Here is a 14,987-nt window from a genome sequence, read left to right as displayed (position 1 = left end):
AAAAATTTCCATGATGGTGGTATTAGTCTTTGTGGCCACTAGTTATGACTAATAATAATAATAATATCATCTTACAGAACCTGGCTAGAAGATGCTTAACTTATGCCACTTATTTTTCTAAGAGTTTGGATCTGAAGAGATCTTTCCTCTTGTGCTCTCAAAGATGCTTACTTGATCCCTTTGGGAAATGTCTGTCCTTTCTCGCAGAAATTCAAGATGCGAACACAATGAAGGCTTGCCTTTTTTTCCAAATTAGACACAGAAAAAAAGGGTGAGATCCTGACACAATTTAATTTCAGGGTCAGTGAGCGACTGTTTTAGGTGCAAGAGCCAATTAAAAAGAACATTTAAATATTCCAATCATATAACCTCACCTGAGAAATAATGCACCTTTTTTCAGAAGGAGCTGAACTACTTTATCATGCCCATTTTTTGCAGCCAGGTGGAGAGGAGTCATTCCATGAAGGTCACCTTCATTCAAAAGCCTTGTGTCACTCATGTCTTGGAGGAGCCTCTGACAGGTATTGATACGCCCGTAACTTGAAAAAAAAAAAGTTTGACATTTTCAAAGCAAATATTAAACAGAAAGAAGACATGCTCATATGTCACTTAAAGTGACCCTTACCTGGCTGCAAAATGCAGGGGTGATTTTTTATCTTTGCTTTTGGAATGAATGGACACATTAAAGTCAAGTAGGTTATTTACAGAGACAGGGACCCCCTGTCTACATGCATAGTGTAGAGGAGTACACCCATCGTTGTCTTCGTCCATCACCAGCTCTTTAATATGGTGCATCTATGGGAAAAAGAACTGATATTCCAAATATAACTCTGCTATGATGCTAACATAGTGTTTTTCTGTTATGTTAACCTATTCTGTAGGATAGTATTTTCCAGCAAGGGCCAATATGTACACCTTGAGGGCAAAAATATAAATACCCTTAAGGGTACTAGAGTAAAATAAATGTAGATGATGCATGCTGTGTCTTCCTATAACGTACATTACCATATTAAAGGCGCTGAAAAATCCTGAGGGTAGGAAATGTATTTAACATTTTCAACCTGCATCTTCCAAATGTATTTGACCATGAACCACCCCTCTCAACTCTCCCTTCACTCCCCCCCAAAATGCCCCCCCAATAGCACTTAACAGCTTAATGCTAATGTGTTCTGTTAGGCAAAAGGGACGCGATGTTAAAATTAGCATCACTATCTTTTATATGTATATTAAATAAAAAGCAAACGAGCAGCTTGAATAGATCCAAAAACATTTTATTTTTTTAAATGTTCAAATATATATTTTTGATTATTTAAGACACTGACTATATTAAAATCTCTTTATGACAAAAAAATGATGCACTTCAAATGCACCTAATAGTCACTCAGTAAGTATCAGGTGGTGAATATAAATATGGAGATAAGGTTTTCAACCTGTCAACAAGCACGTTGAGTAGTTTTTCTTCATTGATGATGAAGTGTTGCTAATTCACTCATGTCCTTGACTTTTCCATTGATATGCAATTCATAACGGTCAAAGAGTGAAGGAAAGTCAATGTATTATAGATGAGGCTATATGGGAACCCTCCACAGCTTGGAAAACAATCCCAGTGTAATTTGTTATCATTATCATAATAATCACTACTGTGTTGTAAATAAATATTCAAATATGACATCTTTATTTAGAAATAAAATTTAAATTCCAGAACCAGCCTTCAAAGTAATAAAAATCATAATAAATAAAATCACTTTACTCTTTGTTGAACCCAAGTCAGTTTATGGAAATCCATATATATGTATTACCTGCAAAAACTCAGGTGGCAAATTTTTTAATCCATAAGGTTGCTGCACAGTCAAATGCAAAAAATTACGTCCAAGATTATCTTTTATGTCTACACGGGCACCTAAAAAGCACAATATAAATATAACTCCTACTCATTTATTTAAAGCATGGCCTATGGTGGATTTTCAGTGTAAGAAAATAAAAGATTTTTGACTTAAAACTTTGCCAACATTTAAGTTACAGAAAACTTTATTTAGGTAAGAAAACTAAACATGGTTTAAAATGTGTTTACCTTATAGTGTGCGTGTGTTTGTACAAGGGGGTAGAGAATATGTGATTCATTACATTAATTAATATATGAGGTCTCACCTTTTAAAACATAAAATAGAAATATAGACAGATTAGAGATCAAGAGAGAAGAGGGGAAGGTATCTCTTTTCTTTGTTATCTTACTCGGTTAGTATCTAAAATGGAAACAGTTATAGTACCTACATCACATAGGACTGATTCACTGAGAGAATGCAGAGAAAGTGTTCAGCAAAACGCCTGGGATGTAATAATTCCCTTATAAAGGTTATCGATTATTGTTCTTAAATTATCTTTTCAAGTATTGCTCCCTACTGGACTGAAAATTATTCTAGACATGGGAAGTATCTCATTTATCTTTGTATACATGGCACCTGGCCCAGAGCCTGGCACACAATAAATGGATACTAAATGTTTAACCAAACTGAGTAGTAATTCTAAAGGCTTGCCTCAGTCCCTCTTAGTACCTTTAGAGAGGAGCAAATTTACGGTATTCCAGGATGCGGAAGCAGTTGCTAATATAAGTGGAGAACGTCCTTCAGAATCGGTGATATCAATATCTGCTCCCTAAAATAAAACAAGTCATTCAACAAAGAGCTTATGAACAGACAAATCAGCTTACGTTGCATTCTGTAAATAATGTTCATTCATCGGGATAGAGTGTCCAAAATATTCCTAGCACTCATGCATATGACTGCTTGACATTTCCCTATAATTCCAATGTTGTATGAATTATAGGGAAAATCAAGGCATTCTTTTATAACTTCAACAACGAAAATTCTCCTCACGTGTTAATCTTTTGACTGACATCTGGCAATAGATCCTTCCTCCTGCCGAAATCATAAAATTTTGACCTATAGTGCTAGTTTAGTTCCCACTGTAAGAAAAGATTGTTAAATGTCCATAAGAAAAAAATTATAAGTTTATTGCATTTGTGATTTTAAAAGCATTCACAAGAAATTATTCACTTTTATTGCCAAGAGAGTGGATCCTGGGAGCTGTCATCACAGGAAAAAATTTTTGAAACTTTGTATGGTGACAGATGGTAGCTGGACTTGCTGTGGTGGTCACTTTTCAATGTATACAAATATTGAATCATTACGCTGTACACCTGAAACTAACATAATGTTATATGTCAATTATAACTCAAGAAAAAAACAGTTGTTCACTTTTTTAAAACTCTACTTCATCTGAAATAGATGAACTGAAATAACTGAATTGAAATCATTCAAATCCTCAAGTAAAATTTTAGTCACGTATTTGAGAAAATGTGCATTTCAAAATCGCATTTCGTATATATATTTTTTAAATGAATAAGTCAATATTTACCATTACATGTTATGGTTATAATATCTGATGTGACAAGAAACAAAAGCTTTTTAAAAGTTCATGGAAAGAATTCTATCTTTCGCCCAGGGTAATAAAAAGAGCTTAAACTCCAATTGAGGATATGACTCTTTTCTTTTGGGACCCACTGAATACAGATGACCGTGGCAGCAGTATCCCCTTGAAAGCATGATAGTGATCAGTGAGGTCCTGCAACAGTCTTGGCAGGTGAAGAGATGGCTGCATTTGCAGGAAACCGTGCATGACAAAAGGATGGTATATAATGAGTCTTCCCGGGATTCTTCTATGTAAATATCACAATTTCAGTAGTTGCTACTGACAACAAACACCTGTTAAATATTACAAGCGGGACTACACTCATTACTGATATGGTGGGGCTTAAATAAATACATCACAGACTCATCTGCATAAAGGGCTTACTAAAATTTAACTCAAAAGCTGACTGATTCCACTTCGTAGAGTGAAAAAGATCTTGTGCTTTCACTTGTAACAAACCTTGGACAATATTTTTAATTCTTCACTTTCTCATTGTTTGAAAGCTGGCACTGAGGCAGCTGGGGTAGAAGATTACAATGGAAGGTGAAGGTCACATGCGCTTCCTGTCCTGCCTCCACCTCAAAGTCACTTGTGCTCAAGAAGGGTCAACAGAGTCACCAAGCCTGACACTCTCCCAGGTTCACAGAAGAGCTTTCCCTGCCATAGACCTACCAACTCCCCACACTAAAAGCACTGATACGGGTGTCAAAAGTACACTCTGGTACTTCTAGCTTCCTGGCAATGAGGTTTGGCCATTATGCATTCAGACACAATGTACTCTATTTGTGAATGTATCAAGCATCCTTTTCTTTTCTTCCAGTTTTATTGAGATATAATTGACATACAGCACTGCGTAAGTTTAAGGTGTACGGCATAAAAATTTGACTTATACAGATATCACGTAATGATTATCACAATAAGTTTAATGAACATCCATCATCTTAGAGATACAAAATTAAAGAAATAGAAAAATAATTTCAAAATTTTTTGCAAATGTATCAATCATCTTTTTGTAAAGTTTTTTGCCGATAGGCAAGAAATCAAAATTTGGTTTATTTTTGAAGATTCATAGTATGTAATTATATGACCTTTCAACTGTAAATAGTAATAAAAAATAAACCTGTTAATGGAATAGTTACCACTGAAATTAAGTAGTCTGCTAGTTCATGGTGATCAAATAATGAGGCTCTGCAAAAAGAATTATAAGCATATTAAGGAACTATTGATATAAATATATAAAATAAAGCTACTATATTCAGAAAGTGAATTTAAAGGATCATTTAATAACATGATAAAATGCTAGAGAGTTAATAACCCTTCCAAATCTATAATTGGATTCTGATTAGGGTAACTTTTCAAAGTAAGTGTAATAGATCAAATACATCACAAGATTTTCTTCCTCATCTTTCTGTAAACCTATTTTCTCCTTGTAAAACCATCATGAAGATGTTCTGAAGTGAATAGTAAAGTCCGTCCAAGAGTTTAAAATAAAAGACAAAGGAACTGGCTATAACCACTGTGACCATGAGGAATAACAACAGTTGCATGCAAGGTACACCTAAACTTTATCTGCAGGGTTCAAAATGCCCCCTCTTTGGCAAAAGTTAACAAGGCAGTGTTAGCTTTCCTAAAGTTTTATGAAGCCAAAAAAATGATGGATAGAATTGAAGTCATTTGGTATCATCTCACAACCAGCCATAAGGATAATGTTAATTAATAAAGCAAATACAAAATTTTAATCTATATTAAAGCATCATCATAACAAATGTTAATACTAATGATTTAAAAGTCTACGTTTCTGGAGGAGCTTCAAGATGGCGGAAGAGTAAGACATGGAGATCACCTTCCTCCCCACAAATACATCAGAAATACATCTACTTGTGGAACAACTCCTACAGAACACCTACTGAACGCTGGCAGAAGACCTCAGACCTCCCAAAAGGCAAGAAGCTCCCCACATACCTGGGTAGGGCAAAAGAAAAAAGAAATAACAGAGACAAAAGAATAGGGACGGGACCTGCACCAGTGGGAGGGAGCTGTGAAGGAGGAAAGGTGTCCACACACTAGGAAGCCCCTTCGCGGGCGGAGACTGCGGGTGGCGGAGGGGGGAAGCTCCGGAGCCACGGAGGAGAGCGCAGCCACAGGGGTGCGGAGGGCAAAGCGGAGAGATTCCCGCACGGAGGCTCGGCGCCGAGCAGCACTCACCAGCCCGAGAGGCTTGTCTGCTCAGCCGCCGGGGCGGGCGGGGGCTGGGAGCTGAGGCTCGGGCTTCGGTAGGATCCAGGGAGAGGACTGGGGTTGGCGGCGTGAACACAGCCTGAAGGGGGCTAGTGCGCCACAGCTACCCAGGAGGGAGTCCGGGAAAAAGTCTGGAGCTGCCGAAGAGGCAAGAGACTTTTTCTTCCCTCTTTGTTTCCTGGTGCGCAAGGAGAGGGGATTCAGAGCGCCGCCTAAACGAGCTCCAGAGACGGGCGCGAGCCGCGGCTATCAGCGCGGACCCCAGAGACGGGCATGAAAAGTTAAGGCTGCTGTTGCCGCCACCGAGAAGCCTGTGTGCGAGCACCGGTCACTCTCCACACCGCCCCTCCTGGGAGCTGGTGCAGCCCGCCACGACCAGGCTCCCGTGATCCAGGGACAACTTCCCCGGGAGAACGCACGGCGCGACTCAGGCTGCTGCAACGTCACGCCGGCCTCTGACACCGCAGGCTCGCCCCGCCTCCTCTGTACCCCCCTCCCCCCGGCCTGAGTGAGCCAGAGCCCCCAAAGCAGCTACTCCTTTAACCCCATCCTGTCTGGGCGGGGAACAGATGCCCTCACGCGACCTACACGCAGAGGCGGGTCCAAATCCAAAGCTGAACCCCGGGAGCTGTGCGAACAAAGAAGAGAAAGGGAAATCTCTGCCAGCAGCCTCAGGAGCAGCGGATTACAGCTCCACAATCAACTTGATGTACCTGCATCTGTGGAATACCTGAATAGACAACAAATCATCCCAAATTGAGGAGGTGGACTTTGGGAGCAATGATACATATATTTTTTTCCCCTTTTTCTCTTTTTGTGAGTGTGTATGTGTATGCTTCTGTGTGTGATTTTATCTGTATAGCTTTGCTGTTACCATTTGTCCTAGGGTTCTGCCTGTCCTTTTTTTGTTTTTTTGTTTTTGTACTTAAAAAAAATATTTTTTCCTTATAATTATTTTTTATTTTAAAACTTTATTTTATTTTATATTACTTTATTTTATTTTATCTTCTTCTTTCTTTCTTTTCTCCCTTTTATTCTGAGCTGTGTGGAGGACAGGCTCTTGGTGCTCCAGCCAGGCATCAGGGCAGTGCCTCTGAGGTGGGAGAGCCAACTTCAGGACACTGGTCCACAAGACACCTCCCGGCTACACGTAATACCAAATGGCGAAAATCTCCCAGAGATCTCCATCTCAAAGCCAAGACCCAGCTCCACTCAACGACCAGCAAGCTACAGTGCTGGACACCCTATGCCAAACAACTAGCAAGACAGGAATACAACCCCATCCATTAGCAGAGAGGCTGCCTAAAATCATAATAAGGCCACAGACACCCCAAAACACACCACCAGACGTGGACATGCCCACCAGAAAGACAAGATCCAGCCTCATCCACCAGAACACAGGCACCAGTCCCCTCCACCAGGAAGCCTACACAACCCACTGAACCAACCTTAGCCACTGGGGACAGACACCAAAAACAACGGAAACTACGAACCTGCAGCCTGCGAAAAGGAGACCCCAAACACAGTAAGCTAAGCAAAATGAGAAGACAGAGAAACACACAGCAGATGAAGGAGCAAGTCAAAAACCCACCAGACCTAATAAATGAGGAGGAAATAGGCAATCTACCTGAAAAAGAATTCAGAATAATGATAGTAAAGATGATCTAAAATCTTGGAAATAGAATGGAGAAAATACAAGATATGTTTAACAAGGACCTAGAAGAACTAAAGAGCAAACAAACAGTGATGAACAACACAATAAATGAAATTAAAAATTCTCTAGAAGGGATCAATAGCAGAATAACTGAGGCAGAAGAACGGATAAGTGACCTGGAAGATAAAATAGTGGAAATAACTACTGCGGAGCAGAATAAAGAAAAAAGAATGAAAAGAATTGAGGACAGTCTCAGAGACCTCTGGGACAACATTAAACACACCAACATTTGAATTATAGGGGTCCCAGAAGAAGAAGAGAAAAAGGGACTGAGAAAATATTTGAAGAGATTATAGTTGAAAACTTCCCTAATACGGGAAAGGAAATAGTTAATCAAGTCCAGTAAGCACAGAGAGTCCCATACAGGATAAATCCAAGGAGAAACACGCCAAGACACACATTAATCAAACTATCAAAAATTAAATACAAAAAGCAAATATTAAAAGCAGCAAGGGAAAAACAACAAATAACACATAAGAGAATCCCCATAAGGTTAACAGCTGATCTTTCAGCAGAAACTCTGCAAGCCAGAAGGGAGTGGCAGGACATATTTAAAGTGATGAAGGAGAAAAACCGACAGCCAAGATTACTCTACCCAGCAAGAATCTCATTCATATTTGACAGAGAAATTAAAAGCTTTACAGACAAGCAAAAGCTAAGAGAATTCAGCACCACCAAACCAGCTTTACAACAAATGCTAAAGGAACTTCTCTAGGCAGGAAAACACAAGAGAAGGAAAAGACCTACAATAATAAACCCAAAACAATTAAGAAAATGGTAATAGGAACATACATATTGATAATTACCTTAAATGTAAATGGATTAAATGCTCCAACCAAAAGACATAGACTGGCTGAATGGATACAAAAACAAGACCCGTATATATGCTGTCTACAAGAGACCCACTTCAGACCTAGGGACACATACAGACTGAAAGTGAGGGGATGGAAAAAGATATTCCATGCAAATGGAAATCAAAAGAAAGCTGGAGTAGCAATTCTCATATCAGACAAAACAGACTTTAAAACAAAGACTATGACAAGAGACAAAGAAGGACACTACATAATGATCAAGGGATCCATCCAAGAAGAAGATATAACAGTTGTAAATATTTATGCATCCAACATAGGAGCACCTCAATACATAAGTAAAATACTAACAGCCATAAAAGGGGAAATCGACAGTAGCACAATCATAGTAGGGGACTTTAACACCCCACTTTCACCAATGGACAGATCATCCAAAATGAAAATAAATAAGGACACACAAGCTTTAAATGATACATTAAACAAGATGGACTTAATTGATATTTTTAGGACATTCCATCCAAAAACAACAGAATACACATTCTTCTCAGGTGCTCATGGAACATTCTCCAGGATAGATCATATCGTGGGTCACAAATCAAGCCATGGTAAATTTAAGAAAATTGAAATCATATCAAGTATCTTTTCTGACCACAATGCTATGAGACTAGATATCAATTACAGGAAAAAATCTGTAAGAAATACAGACACATGAAGGCTAAACAACACACTACTTAATAACCAAGAGATCACTGAAGAAATCCAAGAGGAAATCAAAAAATACCTAGAAAAAAATGACAATGAAAACACAACGACCCAAAAACCTATGGGATGCAGCAAAAGCAGTTCTAAGATGGAAGTTTATAGCTTTACAAGCCTACCTTAAGAAACAAGAAACATCTCAAATAAACAACCTAACCTTACACCTAAAGCAATTAGAGAAAGAAGAACAAAAAAACCCCAAAGTTAGCAGAAGGAAAGAAATCATAAAGATCAGATCAGAAATAAATGAAAAAGAAATGAAGGAAACGATAGCAAAGATCAATAAAACTAAAAGCTGGTTCTTGGAGAAGATAAACAAAGTTCATAACCCATTAGCCAGACTTATCAAGAAAAAAATGGAGAAGACTCAAATCAATAGAATCAGAAATGAAAAAGGAGAAGTAACAACTGACACTGCAGAAATACAGTGGGATCAGGAGAGATTACTACAAGCAACTGTATGCCAATAAAATGGACAACCTGGAAGAAATGGACAAATTCTTAGAAATGCACAACCTTCCGAGACTGAACCAGGAAGAAATAGAAAATATGAACAGACCAATCACAAGCACTGAAATTGAGACTGTGATTGAAAATCTTCCAACAAACAAAAGCCCACGAGCAGATGGCTGCACAGGCGAATTGTATCAAACATTTAGAGAAGAGCTAACACCTATCCTTCTCAAACTCTTCCAAAATATAGCAGAGGAAGGAACACTCCCAAACTCATTCTATGAGGCCATCATCACTCTGATACCAAAACCAGACAAAGATGTCACAAAAAAAGAAAACTACAGGCCAATATCACTGATGAACATAGATGCAAAAATCCTCAACAAAATACTAGCAAACAGAATCCAACAGCACATTAAAAGGATCATACACTATGATCAGGTGGGGTTTATCCCAGGAATGCAAGGATTCTTCAATATACGCAAATCAATGTGATACACCATATTAACAAATTGAAGGAGAAAAACCATATGATCATCTCAATAGATGCAGAGAAAGCTTTTGACAAAATTCAACACCCATTTATGATAAAAACCCTCCAGAAAGTAGGCATAAAGGGAACTTTCCTCAACATAATAAAGGCCATATATGACAAACCCACAGCCAACATCGTCCTCAATGGTGAAAAACTGAAACCATTTCCACTAAGATCAGGAATAAGACAAGGTTACCCACTCTCACCACTATTATTCAACATAGTTTTGGAAGTTTTAGCCACAGTAATTAGAGAAGAAAAAGAAATAAAAGGAATCCAAATTGGAAAAGAAGTAAAGCTGTCACTGTTTGCAGATGACATGATACTATACATAGAGAATCCTAAAGATGCTACCAGAAAACTACTAGAGCTAATCAATGAATTGGTAAAGTAGTAGGATACAAAACTAATGAACAGAAATCTCTTGCATTCCTATACACTAATGATGAAAAATCTGAAAGTGAAATTAAGAAAACACTCCCATTTACCATTGCAACAAAAAGAATAAAATGTCTAGGAATAAACCTACCTAAGGAGACAAAAGACCTGTATGCAGAAAATTATAAGACACTGATGAAAGAAATTAAAGATGATACAAATAGATGGAGACATATACCATGTTCTTGTATTGGAAGAATGAACATTGTGAAAATGACTCTACTACCCAAAGCAATCTACAGATTCAATGCAATCCCTATCAAACTACCACTGGCATTTTTCACCGAACTAGAACAAAAAATTTCACAATTTGTATGGAAACACAAAAGACCTGAAATAGCAAAGGCAATCTTGAGAAAGAAAAACGGAGCGGGAGGAATCAGGCTCCCTGACTTCAGACTACACTACAAAGCTTCAGTAATCAAGACAGTATGGTATTGGCACAAAAAACAGAAATATAGATCAATGGAACAAGATAGAAAGCCCAGAGATAAACCCACGCACATATGGTCACCTTATCTTTGATAAAGGAGGCAAGAATATACAGTGGAGAAAAGACAGCCTCTTCAATAAGTGGTGCTGGGAAAAGTGGACAGCTACATGTAAAAGAATGAAATTAGAACACTCCCTAACACCATACACAAAAATAAATTCAAAATAGATTAAAGACCTAAATGTAAGGCCAGACACCATCAAACTCTTAGAGGAAAACATAGGCAGAACACTCTATGACATAAATCACAGCAAGATCCTTTTTGACCCACCTCCTAGAGAAATGGAAAGAAAAACAAAAATAAACAAATGGGACCTAACGAAACTTAAAAGCTTTTGCACAGCAAAGGAAACCATAAACAAGACGAAAAGACAACCCTCAGAATGGGAGAAAATATTTGCAAATGAAGCAACTGACAAAGGATTAATCTCCAAAACATACAAGCAACTCATGCAGCTCAATATCAAAAAAACAAACAACCCAATCCAAAAGTGGGCAGAAGACCTAAATAGACATTTTTCCAAAGAAGATATACAGATTGCCAACAAACGCATGAAAGAATGCTCAACATCATTAATCATTAGAGAAATGCAAATCAAAACTACAATGAAATATCATCTCACACCGGTCAGAATGGCCATCATCAAAAAAATCTATAAACAATAAATGCTGGAGAGGGTGTGGAGAAAAGGGAACACTTTTGCATTGTTGGTGGGAATGTAAATTGATACAGCCACTATGGAGAACAGTACGGAGGTTCCTTACAAAACTAAAAATAGAACTACCATACGACCCAGCAATCCCACTACTGGGCATATACCCTGAGAAAACCATAATTCAAAAAGAGTCATGTACCACAATGTTCATTGCAGCACTATTTGCAATAGCCAGGACATGGAAGCAACCTAAATGTCCATCAACAGATGAATGGATAAAGAAGATGTGGCACATATATACAATGGAATATTACTCAGCCATAAAAAGGAACGAAACTGAGTTATTTGTAGTGAGGTGGATGGACCTAGAGACTGTCATACAGAGAGAAGTATGTCAGAGAAAAACAAATACCGTATGCTAACACATATATATAGAATCTTAAAAAAAGAAAAAAAAATGGTCAGAAGAAACTAGGGGCAAGACGGGAATAAAGATGCAGACCTACTAGAGAATGGACTTGAGGATACGGGGAGGGGGAAGGGTAAGCTGGGACGAAGTGAGAGAGTGGCATGGACATATATACACTACCAAACGTAAAAAAGATAGCTAGTGGGAAGCAGCCACATGGCAGAGGGAGATCAGCTTGGTGCTTTGTGACCACCTAGAGGGGTTGGATAGGGAGGGTGAGAGGGAGGGAGATGCAAGAGGGAAGAGATATGGGGATATATGTATATGTATAACTGATTCACTTTGTTATAAAGCAGAAACTAGAAACTAACACACCATTGTAAAGCAATTATACTCTAATAAAGATGTTAAAAAAAAAATAAAAGTCTGTTTCCTAATGCAAATCTTATTTCTTTGTTCCTTCACAATATTTTCTCAGCTATTCTTAACCCTCTGTGTATAATAAATCTTAGAATCAGCTTGCCAATTTTCACCCCAAATTCACAACAGGTTGCATTATAAATGATATTATAGGTATTCAGTAATTTTAGGAAATAAATAATAACATTAAGGTCCCATTCAATTTGTTCTAAATCTTTCCAGTCCAGAGATTTGTTACTCAAAGTGTGGCCTGCACACCACTGACATCTTTGCACTACACTAGCAAAAGGAACTGTAGCCCAAAAAGCAAGCTTTCCTTTGAACCTCAAGATAAACTCCAAAGGTCACTGTCTATCAGAAAGACATTCCAGGATCATACATCAGTATTAGGTTCCTCAGAATTGGACTGAACTGGTCCAAGAAGTCTTCAGCCAATCCAAGTTGAATGTGTCTAGCTAGTCACCAGGCTAAGTACATTTTTTGGTCAGGTAGATGGGTATATTATCCTAAAATAATTCATTCTTATGCATATTTGTATATTAAAGCTCTATTCTAAATGTACACATTTTTAACTATACCCAGATCACTAGGTTTCCAAATTGGTTAAACATTGGAATCACAAAGAGTTTTTAAAAATTCCTGAGACCCCTCCTCAGGAATTATGATGTAATCTGGCACATGAACTGACATTGGGATTTTATAAACTCCTCACATGATTCCAATGTGCAGTAGTTTGAGAAATCTCTGGTGTAGAGGTTAATCTGTCTACTGAGTCTTTGTTTTATTTCAATATTTGTTTTTTGCATTTCTTGGGTTTCCAACTGGATCTTTTTCTCATCACCAATCTTTGATTCATAAATGCCAATTTGTTTTCCATAATCCATTATCTTAATATACCTACTTTTACATAACTGACCATTCCTTCCTTTAAATTTCTGAAAGTTGTAAATATCCTTATTTTAAAATTATTTGTAAATTGCCCAATTATTCCATTTCTTTGGAAGTAAATTATCCTTTTGTTGATTTCATTGTCATAATTTTATGTTTTCCTTTATGCTACGTAATTTTAATTTGCAAACTCATCCTCCGTGGAAGTTCCTTGGAGTTCCCTTCTATTCATGCATAGCCCATTGTGGCTGGTGGTTTTGCTAATATGTACATTCACCACCCCCCCCCCCCCCATTTCCCAGGTTAGAACCAGATCTTATGTTGGTAGCTCGAGTTTCTTTTTCCCTGTGGGATATTGTAGATTTCTTGGTTCAGTTACCTATTGAGAATATTGCAGTTTTTTTCTGCCATTCCAGGCTTCCAGCTCTGTGTGTGTGTGTGTGTGTGTGTGTGTGTGTGTGTGTGTGAGAGAGAGAGAGAGACACACACACAGAGACAGTGATAGAGACAGAGACAGAGAGACAGCAAAGGCTCATCTCAGTCACCTCTTTCTCTCACACAGGGCACATTCAGTCCTTGTCTTCCCAAGGAATTGAACTCTCCGTCTACACTGCCTGTTTCCTGTCCTAGCAGCTAGTAAGCCTATAGCTTCAGATGCTTTTCTCTGATTTGTACTTCTGTTAAACTCAACAGAAATATTTATCTTCTTTTGAGCTTGGCAATCTTTCCCTAAAACTACATATATGTTTTGAGAACATTTATAGGTAACTGTGGGGCTAAGTGGAAAGGGAAATAGGGTGGGAAAAGTGGACCATCCATATGTATCTGCTCCATTACCTCCACTGAGAAAGAGGATAAGACACACGTGAGGAACTGAAACAGATTAGAAAGGGCTTGAAAAGCCATGTATGTTGACCTCCTGAGCATATAGGAAATGAATCTTGAGGCTATAGCCACTGGACTAAGAATTGATCCAGAATATTCCACTGGAGATTTTATGCTATGAAAATCTATTTAACTTTCTACTTTGATTCCAGAGGAACATAGAGATTCCAGTTGAACCACAGGACCTTTGTTATCTCTGCTCTTTTCTTTCGAACTACAGAATCTCTGCTACCATAAGTGCTAACTTTGTCTTGCAGGGTATAGTTAAACATATGAAGAATAGAAATCTGTATGCAGAATCATAGGTAGGAAACTTGCCTGTGAAGCAGTGTCTCGTGATTTCCATCCACCTGATTAACAATATCGCTGCTGCCAGAGTAGGAAGATATCATCAGTTTAACAATCTCAGTGGCTCCCTGGGTGGCAGCAAAATGAAGGGCTGTGCACTTCCCTTTCTGTAAAGAGTTTTGATATTAGAATCAATATTTCATCCCAATTTAAGGATAAAACCTAAATTCACTTGTTTTTTTTTCTCCCCAGGCCAACAAAATCAAGGAATATGGAATTTCAGATGGTGAATAGTAATTGGTTTCATCTATTGAAAAGCATCAATAGAAAAATCCTAGCTAGCAATTTTATTTCCTTGCAATCCGACAGTTCTTGACAGCTCTGACAGTACTCCTATCATCAGTATATCTCTATTTGTATTTGTGTTTGCAACTGCTTTTGGTAGCTCTCAAAATTCTTTAGATAGATTAAAACTTGGGAGAGTTTCTTGTTTGGCTTCTACATGAATAGCAGGAAATAATATCTATCTAATTT

The 14,987-nt window shown here is 38.0% G+C and overlaps 1 protein-coding gene across 1 annotated transcript in view; it reads right to left on the bottom strand.

Annotated features, from left to right (window-relative positions):
- Positions 1 to 14,987, bottom strand: part of TRPA1 (transient receptor potential cation channel subfamily A member 1) — a 58,534-nt gene that overhangs the window by 23,429 nt on the left and 20,118 nt on the right. Inside the window, exons 8-13 of the mRNA XM_059901727.1 lie at positions 14,484 to 14,620; positions 4,608 to 4,656; positions 2,553 to 2,652; positions 1,800 to 1,900; positions 626 to 795; positions 375 to 539 (exon numbers count right to left, since the gene is read on the bottom strand). Coding sequence (XP_059757710.1) covers positions 375 to 539; positions 626 to 795; positions 1,800 to 1,900; positions 2,553 to 2,652; positions 4,608 to 4,656; positions 14,484 to 14,620 — 722 coding nt within the window. The remainder of the gene's footprint in view (positions 1 to 374; positions 540 to 625; positions 796 to 1,799; positions 1,901 to 2,552; positions 2,653 to 4,607; positions 4,657 to 14,483; positions 14,621 to 14,987) is intronic.

The sequence above is a fragment of the Balaenoptera ricei genome, chromosome 17, assembly GCF_028023285.1.
Source record: "Balaenoptera ricei isolate mBalRic1 chromosome 17, mBalRic1.hap2, whole genome shotgun sequence".
Taxonomy (NCBI): domain Eukaryota; kingdom Metazoa; phylum Chordata; class Mammalia; order Artiodactyla; family Balaenopteridae; genus Balaenoptera; species Balaenoptera ricei.
This window is presented reverse-complemented; position numbering and strand designations above follow the sequence as displayed.